The sequence below is a fragment of the Helobdella robusta genome, assembly GCF_000326865.2.
Source record: "Helobdella robusta unplaced genomic scaffold HELROscaffold_27, whole genome shotgun sequence".
In the NCBI taxonomy this organism is placed as follows: Eukaryota; Metazoa; Annelida; class Clitellata; order Rhynchobdellida; family Glossiphoniidae; genus Helobdella; species Helobdella robusta.
In genome coordinates this window covers 2,254,737-2,269,736 of record NW_008704392.1, presented here as the reverse complement: position 1 = coordinate 2,269,736, position 15,000 = coordinate 2,254,737, and the positions used below count along the sequence as shown (strand labels likewise).

Here is a 15,000-nt window from a genome sequence, read left to right as displayed (position 1 = left end):
TTTTTCAACGCTACATCTGATGTTTAATTTTTAATTAGTACCAAAATTGTTAAATTGGGGATGTGTGTGCTATTGAATATAACGAATGAATTGATTACGATCAAAGAGTTTCTAATTTGAATGTACGAACAAACGAACGAACGAACGAATGAATTAATTAACAAATGAACGTGTGAACTTGAAAGAACAAACGAATGAATGAACGGACAAACAGAACGAACGAGAACAACAAATGAATTGGTAACATAATATTCAGTAATGATAATCAGTGTTTAAGATATACAATGGCTGTATTCAATAGATAGATTCCACTCTATATGAGATTTATGTGGCCAATGAATGTGAACGTATTAAATAAATAATAATATGCTACAACGATATTGATAATTATATTGATACTACTACTACTACTACTACTACTACTGCTGCTGCTACTACTGCTACTACTACTACTGCTGCTGCTGCTACTACTACTATTAATACTACTACTACTATTACTACTACTACTACTACTACTACTGCTGCTTCTACTACTACTACTACTACTGCTGCTGCTGCTGCTGCTACTGCTACTACTACTACTACTACTACTACTATTACTACTACTTTCTTCTATTCATTTTTAGATATGTGTAATATGATCCTTTAATTTGAGAAGAATTCATATTTCTACTTAATCTACTATTCTGCTTCATAACATTATTGCCTGGCTTGGCTGGCTTTTTTAAACTTTTTTTTATCGATATTATAGATATTCTTTTTGTCGATTTTATTATTTTTATTATTACCAACATTATTATTATTATTGGATCTATTTATTTTTATTCTTTTCTGTTGCTTTAAATATTCCTTTAGTGTTATTTTAGTGCCTCTGCAAACGTAATGCCAGTTTTAACTCTTTCTCTCCTCTCTCTCTCTCCCTCTTTCTTTCTTTCTCTCTTTTCTCTCTCTCTCTCTGTGTGTGTGTGTGTGTGTGTGCGTGTATAATTGAATAAAAAAGAATTTATGCCTCCATAGCATCATTGTTTGCATACATGTATCTGTGTGTTTTTGTGTGTTTATATGTATGTGTGTAAGAAGTGTACGTATGTTTATATTTACGACATTGCATCTTTTGCATGTGTAAAATAAAAATACAAGTATGGGTATGTGTGTGAGTGTAAAATAGTAGAGTAGAGTTGATTGTTCGCCGAAATTTGACATTTGGCTTTTTAATGACCGAATAGCCAAGCGAAAAACCAACCTTTCTGTTTATGCCATCATTTTGGTTTCGATTCCACACCAATAACTTTTGATTATTATTATTATTATTATTATTATTATTATTATTATTATTAGCGGGGAATGGTAGCTTTTAAAACATCCAAATTTGATCCTTTTTCATTAATTTTTTTTCAAAATTAGCGTTCTTTTTGGGGTTCGGCTTTGGTCGGATAATGGATCCGACTTGACTATTCGGCCAGTTTCAATATTCGGTGCATCTCTAGTGTGTGTGTGTGTGTGTGTGTGTGTGTGTGTCGGTGTATGTGTGTGTGTGTGTGTGTGTGTGTGTGTAGTCGGTGTATGTGTGTGTGTGTGTGTGTGTGTATGTTTGTTTGTATGTACGTGTGTTTTGTTTGTATTGAATGCAATTTTTTTATTTCTGAGAAGACTATTTTTAACTGTTTTTTATCTTTGCCTCAAATTATTTTGACGTACGTAATTCTTTTTCAAAAAATTTTTCTTTTCTTTTCGTTTAGTTGTTTCTTTGTAAACAAATTAGAAAAACTTTTTGGCACTTTTACTCATTTTTATTTACTTTAAATGTAATTGAATTAAATCATTTTTTGTAATATTAATTTTATTAATTTCGCAGAGGTCGATTTTAATTCAAATTGTAGCAGAATAAATAGCAACAACAACAACAGCAACAACAACAACAGCAACAACAACAACAACAGTAATAATAATAACGACGACGACGATGACGTTACCATAGTTGCTTACGAAGGTATTAAAAAGAATAATAATAATAATACTAACAATAATAATAAGAATAATAGAAATAATAAAAATAACAACAACAACAATAATAATAATAATAACGAAGTTTATACTTGCTGTGTTAGTAATAGTAATAATAGTAGTAGTAAAAAATCTAAACACTCGTCGCATGAATATTCTCACAAAGATAATAATAATAATAATAATAATAATAATAATAATAATAATAATAATAATAATAATAATAATAATAATAACAACAATAATAATAATAATAACAATAACATTAATTTTGGTGGTGATAATTTGCTTGATAGTCACGATAACAATAACAGCCATAACAATAATAATAATGACATTAACAACAACTATAATACTACTACCACTAATAACGACAGCAGTAACAATGACAATAATAATAATAATAATTCTGACAACAACAGCAGCAATTGCAGTAGCAACAATAATAATAACACTGATCATCAGTTGCAACAGCCGAGGGTAAAGATGGAATTAAAAATGGAAAATTCTCCTAAATTAACTTCAGCAGCAGCAGTAGCTGCAGTAGCTGCGAGGACGCCATCAACAGGAAATGAATTTAAAAGTGAATTCAATCAGAACTATTTCCTCTCGCCTAGCTACAAAAACACTAATTTCAAAATCGCCGACATTCTGTCGCCGAACAGACTCGCGACATCGTCAGCAACCGCAACATCAGCAGCAGCCGCAACAACAACAACATCAACAACAACGTCGAAAGCCTTGCTACTAGCCACGGCATCAACGTCATCGATAGCATTAAAATGCGAACACGTTGAAAATATTATACAAAAAGATATTGCCGACAACACGAGCAACAACTCATGCAACAACAACACCAACAACAACAGCAATAATAATAATAATAATAATAATAATAATAATAATAATAATGACGACGACAACAACAACAACAATAATAATAATAATATTGATGAAGATGAAGACGACGATGATGACAAGCTTTGTGTGGCTGAGAGATATATTCCATCCATAAAAAGCGAGAAGGATGGACTTTTTCTTGTAAATAACCGAAGTGACGTAACAGCATCGTGGTCATTGGCATCATCATCATCATCATCGTTATCATTGTTATCATTATCGTCGTCGTCGTCGTCATCTTCTACATTGTTATTATCATCGTTGTCGCTTCCAACAGGGTTTGTTAATGGTGAAACTTCTTTCTCCTCGCTTGTAGCTACTGCAGTCGCTTCATCATCGTCATCTTCATCGTTATCATTATCATCGTTGCCATCATCGTCTTCATCATCTGCAGAACTTTATGCTGTTGACAAACAACAACAACAACAATTACCTCAAACCAACATTAACATAAATAACAACAGCAATAATAATAACATTAATAACAATAATTGCGTGAACGATAATAAATATAATATTGAATATTTTAATTCTATGCTAGGCAAACAAAGATCGTCAACTTTCTGCAAGTCGCAAAGTATGCTTGCATTTTCGTTCTTTTATTGTATGTGTGTGTCTGTCTGTGTGTGTTTGTGTGGTTGTAAATGTCTGAGATGGTGTGTGTGTGTGTGTGTGTGTGTGGGTTGTGTGTGTGCGTGTGGACTGAATGTGTATTTAATCACGTTGTCGTTACGGTTTTTTGCCATTCAACGAAACGAAACTAACTTCTCACAGCTCTTAGTCTTGCCCCGGAAAAGCCTTCATCACCTTCCAGCGTGTCCCTTCGCTGCCACCTCGTCCAGTACCAGGTCAGTCACTCGAAATCAAGTCAACTACAACACGGGGGCAGGGTTCATGCACCGACCTACTTACCAGAAGTTGGTCAGGTTGATGGCGTTGCTGCTACTGCTGCTTCTGTTGCTGCTGCTGCTATGGACGGCGCTTCATCTTCTAACGGGGCTTCGCCAGAGAATAATAGTAATAATAAAAATAACAACAATAATAACAAAAATAATAACATTAGTAATGACAAATTTTCGGCGACGACGACAATAACGACATGGGCGACTGCTACGTTGGGTACCGGTGGCCAACAAACAGCCTCGCTACAACAAAACGCAGTTAATGTTGGCGTCACGAACAACAACAACAACAACAACAATAATAATAATAGTAATAGTAATAAAAACGACATCCACGCACTATCTGAACGGGGAACAAAAGTTTCACAAACATCAATCAGCATACCTTCCTCTGCTACAATTAAATCAAGTAATCCTGTTATTATTATTATTATTGTTGTCGTTGTTATTATTATTATTATTATGTGTTATCATCATAGCCGTTGCTGTCATGTTTAATTTTCATACTTCTAATACTACTAATATTACTACGACTACGACTACTACTACCACCCCCAGCACCACCACTACTACTACTACTACTACTACTTCTACTACCACTACCTCTACTACCACCACCACTACCACCACCACTACTACTACTACTGCTACTACTAGAAACATATTTTGTTGTTTGTTCACTGGTCAGAATAAGAAGTGATAAATTGCACCTGCATTGGAGGAAGAATTATAACATAATTAGCATTAGGGTAGGGATTGATTCTCTGGCACTAAGAACTATATGACGAGCTAATAGCGTGTTTATTAATTTTACATAAAAGGAATTTGGTCATAAATAATAATAATAATAATAATAATAATAAATAATAATAATAATAATAGTAATAATAATAATAATAAATAATCCAGGATGTGAAGATGTCAATGATGATGCTGGTGGTTATGTTTGTGGTGGAGGTGAGAGGATGGATGAAGAATTTCAATGCATGGATAATGGAAGTAAGTTGATGTTGATGATGAAGATGACGGTGGTGTTGATGATGATAATGATCATAGTAGTGATAATGATGATGATGATGATGACGATGATGACGATGATGATGATGATGATGATGATATTGATGCTGTAGTTGTTGTTGATGGTGATGATGGTGTTGTTATTAGTCATGTTGAATTGAATTAAGTTATATATTTTTTTGACAAACTTAATACAGAACAATTTTTACTTCATTTATTATTATTATTGTCATTATTATTATTATTATTGTGATTGTTATTATTATTATTATTATTATTACTATCTTATCATCGCTGTACTTATTTTATTTTAAATGAAGAGCAATGATGACTAACTATGATGATTATGATTTTATTTAAATTTATTTTTATTTAATTTTATTTTAATCATGACTATTTCTCTATTAATTAATTAATTAATTAATTAATTAATTAATTAATTAATTAATTAATTAATTAATTAATTAATTAATTAATTAATTAATTAATTATTGACTTTACGCATTTGATGAAAAATAAAAGATCTGTTCCCATTATTACTACTGACACTACTTTTACTACAACTTCTACCATGATTTGTAAAACTACTCCAGCTACAAAATACTATGTAAAATGCACCACTTTTTCATTGCTACCACTATTTACGCTGCTGTTACTATTGCAGCTAGTACTGCTACGACTCGTACTACTATTTCTATTACTACAACTGCTCATGCGGCTACCATTATTGCTACTACTACTACTACTACTACTACTACTACTACTACTGCTGCTGCTACTACGACTTCTACTAATACTGCTGCTACTAAAGCTGTTGAAGTAGCCGGGTCGACCACAACGCCTTCTATTTTTGGTTCGGCATATTGTTTAAGATGCTCTAATAATACCTCTGCCTGGTGCTCTTGTCTTGTGTGCTTGTTGTGCTTGCTCCGTGCTTGCTCTGTCTTGTGTTGGGATTTGTAATGAAAAGAGTTTTTGGAAAAAAATTGATAAGTTACTATTTTTTAATTAATTTGGTTAGATTTTTTTTTTTATTTTTGTATTCATTCATTCATTCTGTAGTAGTGGCTGTTGTTGTTGTAGTAGTGTTAGTAATAGTAGTAGTAGTAGTAGTAGTAGTAGTAGTAGTAGTAGTAGTAGTAGTAGTAGTGGTAGTGGTAGTAGTTGTAGTTGTAGTAGCAGCAGTAGTAGTAGTAGAAGTAGAAGAAGTAGTAGTATTACTCTTATAATTAAAAATCATAATATTTGTATTCTTCTCTTCTTATTAATAATATTTTATATTTTATAATTTTATATTTATTCTTTGAATTGTTTAGCGTTCTATTTTGAGACCAAAAAAAATTTTTTTAAATAACCATCCTTCATCTTTTATTCTCCTGGGAAATGTTTTATCATTTGCTAATGTCGGTGGGATTTGCTATTATTATTTTTATGTGTGTGTATGTATGTGTATGTGTGTATGTGCGTGTGTGTGTGTTTGTGTGTAAGTATGTACGTGTTTGTGTGTGTGTATGTACGTGTGTGTGTGTGAAGTTTGTTTGATGGTGTGGGTGAGTTTGTATGTGTTTGTTTGCGTGCGTTGAGATGGATAAAGATAGCCAATAAATATGTTTATCCGGTTTATTTGAATTTATTATTTTACACTGGTGTTTACACTTCAATAAATTTTATATTTTTGTCGGCTTGTTTATTTTTCTCTATTTGTGTATCTCTCACTCTTTCTCTCTTTCTTTCTCTCTTTCTCTTGCCCTCCTTTTCTTTCTCTGAGTTTCACCCATGCTATGTTTCGTTTGTTGTTGTTGTTTTGTGTTTGCGTATGTATGTGTGTGTGTTTGTATATGCGCGTTTGTTGTTTTTTTTTTTGAATTTTTTGTTTCATTTGTTATGTGTTAGTGTATAAGGAAATTTAACCATACGTTAATTTGGATTCGTCTATGTGTATTGTGTATATGTATGTATGTATATGTGTGTTTGTATGTGAACATATGTTTGTTTATTTGATTGTGTGTGTGTGTATGTGTGTGTGTGAGAGAGGGAGAAAGAGAGAAAGAGAAAAAGAAGAAGAACGAGAGTTTGATGTGTGCGCGTGTGTTTGTGAATTTGATAGCTAAATGCAAATAAAGCTAAGCAGATCTTATGTTGTGTTGGTTGGCTTCATTTAGTTTTATAGTTTTCTCAGAATTCTTTCAATGAACAAAATAGTATGCTAACACGTGTATGTGTGCTTCTGTTAGTTTGTTTGTGTGTTTGTTTGCGCGCGCGCGTGCGTGTGCGTACGTGTGTCCAAGTTTGTGTACGTGTGTTGTTTGGCTGTTATCCAGCTACCTGTCACATATCTGTTCATAAGTGCAAATTAGTGTGTGCATTTGTCACGTGCAAGTTGGTGTGTACACAACAGTCTATGCTTTTGTGCGTGTATCACTGCTTATGTGCGTGTACATGTGCATTCGATGCACAGAGAACTTGGATGATACCAATACAGATTAATTCTTTCATTCACTGTTTAGCGTTTAAAATCAGCAGTAGTATTTCTTCGTTCGCTAATTAATTTGTTACTATTCTCATTGTAAAACGTTAGATCCAATGTGTTGTGTGTATGTGGGTGTTGTGTGTATGTGTTGTGTGTGTTGTGTGTGTGTGTGTGTGTGTGTGTGTGTGTGTGTGTGTGTGTGGATCTGTGTGTATGTGTATGTGCGTGTGTGATCAATAAATATTGTTGTCATTATTATTATAGCGCTATTGATGTATGACAAGCAGAGGTCGCTTCAGTAAATAATATGTGAATGTAATTTTTTTCCCCTCTAAATAATTAATTGAATTTTGCTTAACAGAAGACGACGACGAACGTTCTTTCTTGCCGGTACAACAACAACAACAACAACAATGTCAACAACAACACTCCCATCATCAACAACAATATCAACAACAACTATTGTTGCGTCAACTGGAGCAGCAGGAGCAACAACAACAACAGTGTTGTCATTTTAATACGAGGTTTTTAACTATGTGTGTATGTGTATATATGTATTGTATAATGTGTATGTTGTGTTGTTTCGTCGGCTTTATTCGTGCTTTTTTCGTTGTTATTGTTGCTGGTGTTATGTTTGTTATTGCTGTTGTTGTTGTTATTATTATAATTATTACTATTATCATTACTATTATTATTATTATTCTTATTATAATTGATATTATTATTGTTATAATTTTTTATTATTATGACTAACGGCATTCTTATGAACGCACTTAGCCCACCCACCGTTCTTGTTTGTATGGCTAACTATTCTCCATTTTATTATTAGTATTTATTTGTTGTTATTATTTTTATTATTAATAGTGTTGTTATTAATGTTGTTGTTGTTGTTGTTATTGTTGTTGTGGTTGTTTTTTTTTCTATCATCTATCTATATTCTTCTAATGCCACGTTCGAATCGTCTGCAATCCATTTTCAGTCGCCAATAGTGATGAAATTAATTTTGTATTTATTTGTATTTTCTGGTATCTGGCCACAACTACTACTGCCGAAGCGTATACTTCAACCGATCCTACATTCTTGGTTGAGAATGTAGTATCGGTTATTATTTGATTTTTTTTTCATGCTGTCCTTGTTTTTGCTGAGCTAGTAATGTAATGTTATTATAAAAAAAAACTTACTTCCTCCAATCCGACAGTAACCAGCAACTCCACCACGATCAACAACATCAACAACAACAACAACAACCTGTCCCGGACTGCAACTTAGAGGAAGATAGGGCTATGGATTTATCCATAAAATCTATTTCCCAGCACTCATCATCGTCGTCATCGTCCTTATCATCATCGTCGCCGTTAACCTCTGTGCAGATTCGTATCATTCAGCCTAGCTCCTTATCATCGTCGTCCTCTTCACCATCATCCCCTTTACTACTGTCACCATCCTCATCATCATCGCCAACGCAATCACCCACCCCATCGAATGTGATAGCATCGTCATCAGCAGTAGCTTCTTCAACGACATCGTCGTCGTCGTCATTACCATCTTCATTATTGTACTCATCGAGGCAAAGTATTTGTAGTAACGGCATGTTAAAACCTGCGCATAGCTATAATAATGAGTGCAATTGTCGTCTCAATCATCAGCTCGATCATCGCTACCACCCCTACCAGTCCAACCAGCAGCATCATCATCATTATTCTTATCAGTATCATCATCACCGATATCCGTTTCAACGTCATCTCGATCAGAGGTATCATTATCATGATCAATCGCAACAACACGATATGGGTGTGTACTACGCGCAGGTCCCTGCAGCGAACGACGGTAAGAATGGTGATGAGGGTGGTGGTGGTTGCGTTGGTGGTGGTAGTGGTGGTGGTGGTGGCTGTGGCGAAGAACAACATCAACGACAACAAAGTGAACAATTATTAACGCTCTACAACAACAATAATAACAATAATAATAATATTAATAATGGTAATAGTAACAATGTGCACCGAGCGCAATTAGATTTTCATTCAAACAACGACAATAATAACAATATCAACAACAACAACAATGATAATAGTAATAACATTAGTAATAACAACAATAAAAGTAACGTCTGCCCTGGCCCTTACCACTGTTACAACAATCTAACAAATCATCGTCAACAACTCGTCAACAGCAATAATAATGATGACGCTAATTATGGTGATGGTGATAATGATGGTGATAACAACAACAACAACAACAACAATAATAATAATAATAATAACGACAGTAATGATTATAGTCCTATAGATTTAAGCTTAAATAAATGGACGACATTCACTCAAATGTACAACCACCCATTAGACGTTCCAACGGAAGCGTTTGATGAACAGCAAGCATCATCATCATCATCGTTATCGTTACTATCATCATCATCATCATCGTTATTATCATCATTATCATTACCGCCGTCGCTGTTATCATTGTCGGCCACTTTTTTATCGTTATCATCATCATCTTTTAAAACATCTGCATCTTTGACGTCATCACCAACTTCATCGTCGTCGTCATCATCGACATCATCATCATTACCGACGTTGTCATCATCGTCTGCAACAACATCTGCAACAACATCATCAGCATCATCGACATCATTAACGACAACGACGACGACAACGACTAGAAGTTCTCAGCAGAAGTTTCCATGCCACTGTTCGTTCTGTCTGTTCTCAACATTGTTGCACAACAACGCAACAACTGCAGCAACACCATTCACAACACTAACAGCCACGCCTAATCAATATCAGTCAAGAGCAACGTCTCCCATCGTTGAACTATTATCATTACCACCACCATCATCATCATCATTATCATCATCATCATTACCAGCGTCGTCGTCATCATCACTGCCGAATTCATCATCGTCATCATCACCGACGACCATATTGATTCCCGCTAAATGCGATTTAGCTGTTCAGACAGATTTCACTTGTTTCAACGCATCACCATCGTCATCATCATCGTCGTCCTCTTCATTTGTACCATCATCATCACTACTGTTATCGACGTCGTCAGCGAAATCGTTGATGACGTCGTCGTCGTCGTCGTCTGCTTCGTCCTCGGCCACCATCATCATGGGGAATGAAGACGATGACGTAACGATGACGTGTCACGGCCTGGATATACTCAGCTCCATCGCGGCACATGCCGAGCACTTGACGTCATCATTACCGCCAACGCTATCGCTGCAACCATCATTATCAGCATCGCCGTCGAGTCTGTTATCATTATCATCGCTTTTATTACCGGTTAACCTGTCTTATCTTGCGTCGTCGTCGTCACAAATGACGTCATCGTCGCTGCATACCAGTCGCAAGTTGTCGCTCTTCGATATTCCGGTTTCTCTGTTTTTGAATGAAGATTATCAGGGTGTTCACCAACAACAACAACAACAATCACATCTGCAACAATCACATCAACAACAATCACAGCAACAATCACATCAGCAACAATCACATCAGCAACAATCACATCAACAACAATCACATCAGCAACAACAATCGCATGAGCAGGGGGATGAGCAGCAGGAACATCAGTCTCCTCCGCCATCTCCAGACCTCTCTCAGTCTTACAACGTGCCGAAGACACAGGTGAACTTCATCTTCCTTACGACAACGTCAACGACATCAACGAACTCATCGCATCTGTACAACAACCACAACAATAACAACAACAACAACAATAATAATAGCAACGTTATAACGACAATTTATTCGAGTGATATTGATAGTATGATAAAAAGTAACTGCCATTTCCATGAGAGTTAGTCTTCTATTTGTTGTTATTATTATTGTTGTTATTGTTATTATTTTATAATTGATGTAACGGTTGTTATTATATATATATATATATATATATATATATATATATATATATATATATATATATATTTATATTTAAGAAGAATTTCATTATATGGTTTTTTTAAACAGAGGCTCACGTGGTCTTGATATAAATTGACGACTATTATTTTCATTTTATTGATTATTATTGTTGTTTTTGTGGTTGTTGTTGTCGTTGTTGTTGTTGCTGCTGTTGTTGTTGCTTTGTTGTTGCTGTTGTTGCTGTTGCTTTGTTGTTGTTGTTTTGTTGTTGTTGTTGTTTTGTTGCGGTTGTTGTTGCTGTTGTTGTTTTAGGTTTATCATATTTCAAAGTGTTGTTTTCTTATAAAGTTAGTATGGATATTTTTGCAGGGTTTTATTGTTGAATGTACTTTTTCTTAAGGGCTCTGAGATCGCTCGTTTATATCAATATTGCTGTTTAATGTTCTTTTATTGTTGTTGTTGTTATCTAAGTTATTGTTGTTGTTGTTGTTGTTGTTATCATTGTTATTATTATTACTGTTCGTTTCATTTGTTATTATGGTTATCATTATTAATTTTTTTTGTATTCAGTTGCGAACTATGAAGGACGCTTGCACTGATATCTCTAATTATTACATTTCACTTCTTCATTCATGATAATGATGATGATAACGATGGTGACGACGACGATGATGATAATTGTGATGATGATGATGATGATGATGATGATGATGACGACTAGGATGATAATGATGATGACGTCGATGATGATGATGATGATGATGATGATGATGACAGGTGAGAGTGAGGTTGACCTGATGATGAAGTTGCAAGAGGTTAAACTGATGTACAAGCAGCAGCATGATGAACTGGCCAGGCTGCAAAAGAAATCAACCAATCACAGGTGAGTATGTTTGTTTGTTTGTTTTTATGCGTGTTTCTATGTGTGTGTGTGTGTGTGTGTGTGTGTGTTTGTGTGATGGTGGTGAGGATGGTGATTAAAAAATAGCCATGGTGATGACGACGATGACGACGACGATTTTAAGAATGATGATGATGATGATGCTTGGCTGGTGGTGGTGGTAATGATGACGATGATGATGACGATGACGATGGTAATGATGGTGATGAGGACGACGATGATGATGGTGGTGGTAATAGCGAATATGTTTGCTGTGTTATTGCTAATTATGATAATAATGCTAATAACAGTAATGATGATGATGATTAGGCTAGTGACGAATTACCATAAAAATAATAATATTAGTAATAATATTAATAATAATAATAATAATAATAATAATAATAATAATAATAATAATAATAATAATAATGGTTGTGGTGGTGGTGTGGTGGTGGTGGTGATGATGATGATGATGATCATTAAAATGTAAAATGTTTTTCTAATGGTAGTGGAAAGAGAATTATTATTTTTTCTCTTCCTTCATTTTTACTCACATTTTTGTGTCCTTCGGTTTTATTTTGGATGGATTTTTCAGCTTTTAGTAGTTTTCTTCTTCTTCTTTTTCTTCTTCTTCTTCTTCTTCTTTTACTTATTCTTCTTCTTTTTCTTCATCTTCTTCTTCTTCTTCTTCCTCTTCTTCTTCTTTTTCTTCTTCTTCTTCTTCTTCTTCTTCTTCTTCTTCATCAAACGAACCTTTTCTCGTGTCATGTTATTAATGAGTTTTTCACTTTTATTTTTCATTTTTTTGTGCACACTTTTTGCGTCTTGCATTTTTAATTTTAATCTTGAAAAATTAATTTTGTTTGCTCTCTCTCTCTCTCTCTCTCTTTCTCTCTCTCTCTCTCCCTCTCTCTCTTTGTTAAATAAATAAATTAGCAATCCACATATTTCTCTCTCTCTTTTTCTCTCTTAAGTATTAAGTTAAGCAAACTACCAAACTTGCAACTTTTATTTTTTATTTTCAATCCAATTTTTTCCCCATTTTAAACATTGGATATAAATAATAATCTATGGGCAAACTACGGCCCTAGAACCTATTTTAATGCGGCCCACGAGGCCTTGTTCGTCCAAAAAAAAGAGGAACCACAAATCTTAAAAAAATTCTCCCCGGGTCGAAAAAATTTGAAGTTTAAGTACATATGCGGCCCTTTAAAGGTAAAATTAGTTTTCAATGCGGCCCTCACAGCAAAAAGTTTGCCCACCCATGATCTATGTAATTAGTTTAATTAATTAGTTAATTAGTATAAAAAATAATTATAAGGAATAACGTGTTATAAATGGAATGATGATGTGTTTGTTAGTAGCGTGCTTTAGCCTTTGTAGTAACATTTATTGTTATTTGTTAGGCTGTTGATTGATTGACTGGTTGGTTGGCTGGTTGGTTGGTTGGTTGGTTGATTGACTGGTTGGTTGGCTGGCTGGTTGGTTGGCTGGCTGGTTGGTTGGTTGATTGGTTGGTTGGTTGGTTGGTTGGCTGGCTGGTTGGTTGGCTGGCTGGCTGGTTGGTTGGTTGGCTGGTTGTCGCTATGACAATATCCCGGCTTTGTATAGTAGATGTGTGTGTGTGTTTGTGCGTGTGCGCTACATTGTTACATTTTATACACATGCAAAATATGTAGTTATAATAAGTTATTGCGAGAAATAAATAAAGAAAATAATAAAGTTGTCCACAATTAATTATGCCCCCCCCCGGTTTGTTTTTTTAGCAACAACAAATACTAAAATAATAATTCGTACGCTATTGTTGTTGTTGTTGTTGTTATTATTATTAATCTTATTCTTTTTCTTCTTCTTCTTCTTTTTCTTCTTATTATTATTTTTTTATTATTATTGTGTTATATCTTTCTATTTAAATACGTCAGCTTAGTTTGCATGTCAAATGTTATTTATCTTTAGCCCGATGTTGTAGGATTTCTTTTCTATAGGAAAGAATAATTACATAAAATAATAACAAGAATGTGCGCGCGTGTGTGTGAATGCGTGTGCTCGTGTGTATATGCGTGTGCTTGCCTGTTTCTATGTATGTGTTTATTAGTATTGTTGTTTTCTATCTGTTACTTTATGGCTCAGTATATTACTCTGCTACGTTTATTGAATTTGTTTAATGATGACGACGACGATGACGACGATAATGATGATGCGAGTTTATTACGCGTTAGATGTTCTTCCTACTAGCCTTCGTCCATGCGATCATTTTGCTAATTGTAGAGTGATGACGAAGATGGTGATGAAGATGACGATGGTGGTTTTACATTATGGGTGAAACTGTGATTGATATTATCATTATATTTTAAAATTGTATGTATATATATATATATATATATATATATATATATATATATATATATATATATATAATAATTGATTGAAAATAGATCGCGAAAAGGAAGAATAAGAAGAAAGTCATCGTCATCATTATCCTCGACAACGACAACAACATCAACAACAACAACAACATCATCGACAGCAACAATTAACTCAACAACTTCATCAACAAAATCTGCCCACTCAACGAAAACATTCTCCGCTTTGAAATCCACTACATGTACAACGACGAACGCGACGAGACTAGCAACAACAGCAGCAGCAACGCTAACAACGACTTCAATATCGTCACCGACCACACTTACGACAGGCAGTTCGGTTTTGTTATGTGACACAACAATTACAACAGCAATAACAACAGCGTCGTCGGCAACTAAGACATCAACAAAAACGTCAAAGACGGCAACGACATCAACGAAAGCAACGACGACGTCATCGTCTAAAGCTGCCGCAACTACGAAAACGACGACGACGCCAAGAGGAATCAGTAGATGTTTGAGTGATAATGTAACTACGACCCATCATCAGGTCAGTTTTGTGATTTTTTGCCTTTTTCTCTCTCTCTATGTCATTATTTTC

General features: G+C 34.5%; 1 protein-coding gene across 1 annotated transcript; it reads left to right on the top strand.

Annotated features, from left to right (window-relative positions):
- Positions 1-1,141: 1,141 nt before the first annotated feature.
- Positions 1,142-12,040, top strand: HELRODRAFT_173773 (hypothetical protein; the record flags this gene model as incomplete). The annotated part of the gene is made up of 7 exons (XM_009020372.1): positions 1,142-1,145; positions 1,856-3,182; positions 3,369-3,481; positions 3,679-4,215; positions 4,716-4,805; positions 10,345-11,091; positions 11,931-12,040. The coding sequence occupies 7 exons, from the start codon at positions 1,142-1,144 to the stop codon at positions 12,038-12,040; spliced, it is 2,928 nt and encodes a 975-aa protein (XP_009018620.1).
- Positions 12,041-15,000: the final 2,960 nt, after the last annotated feature.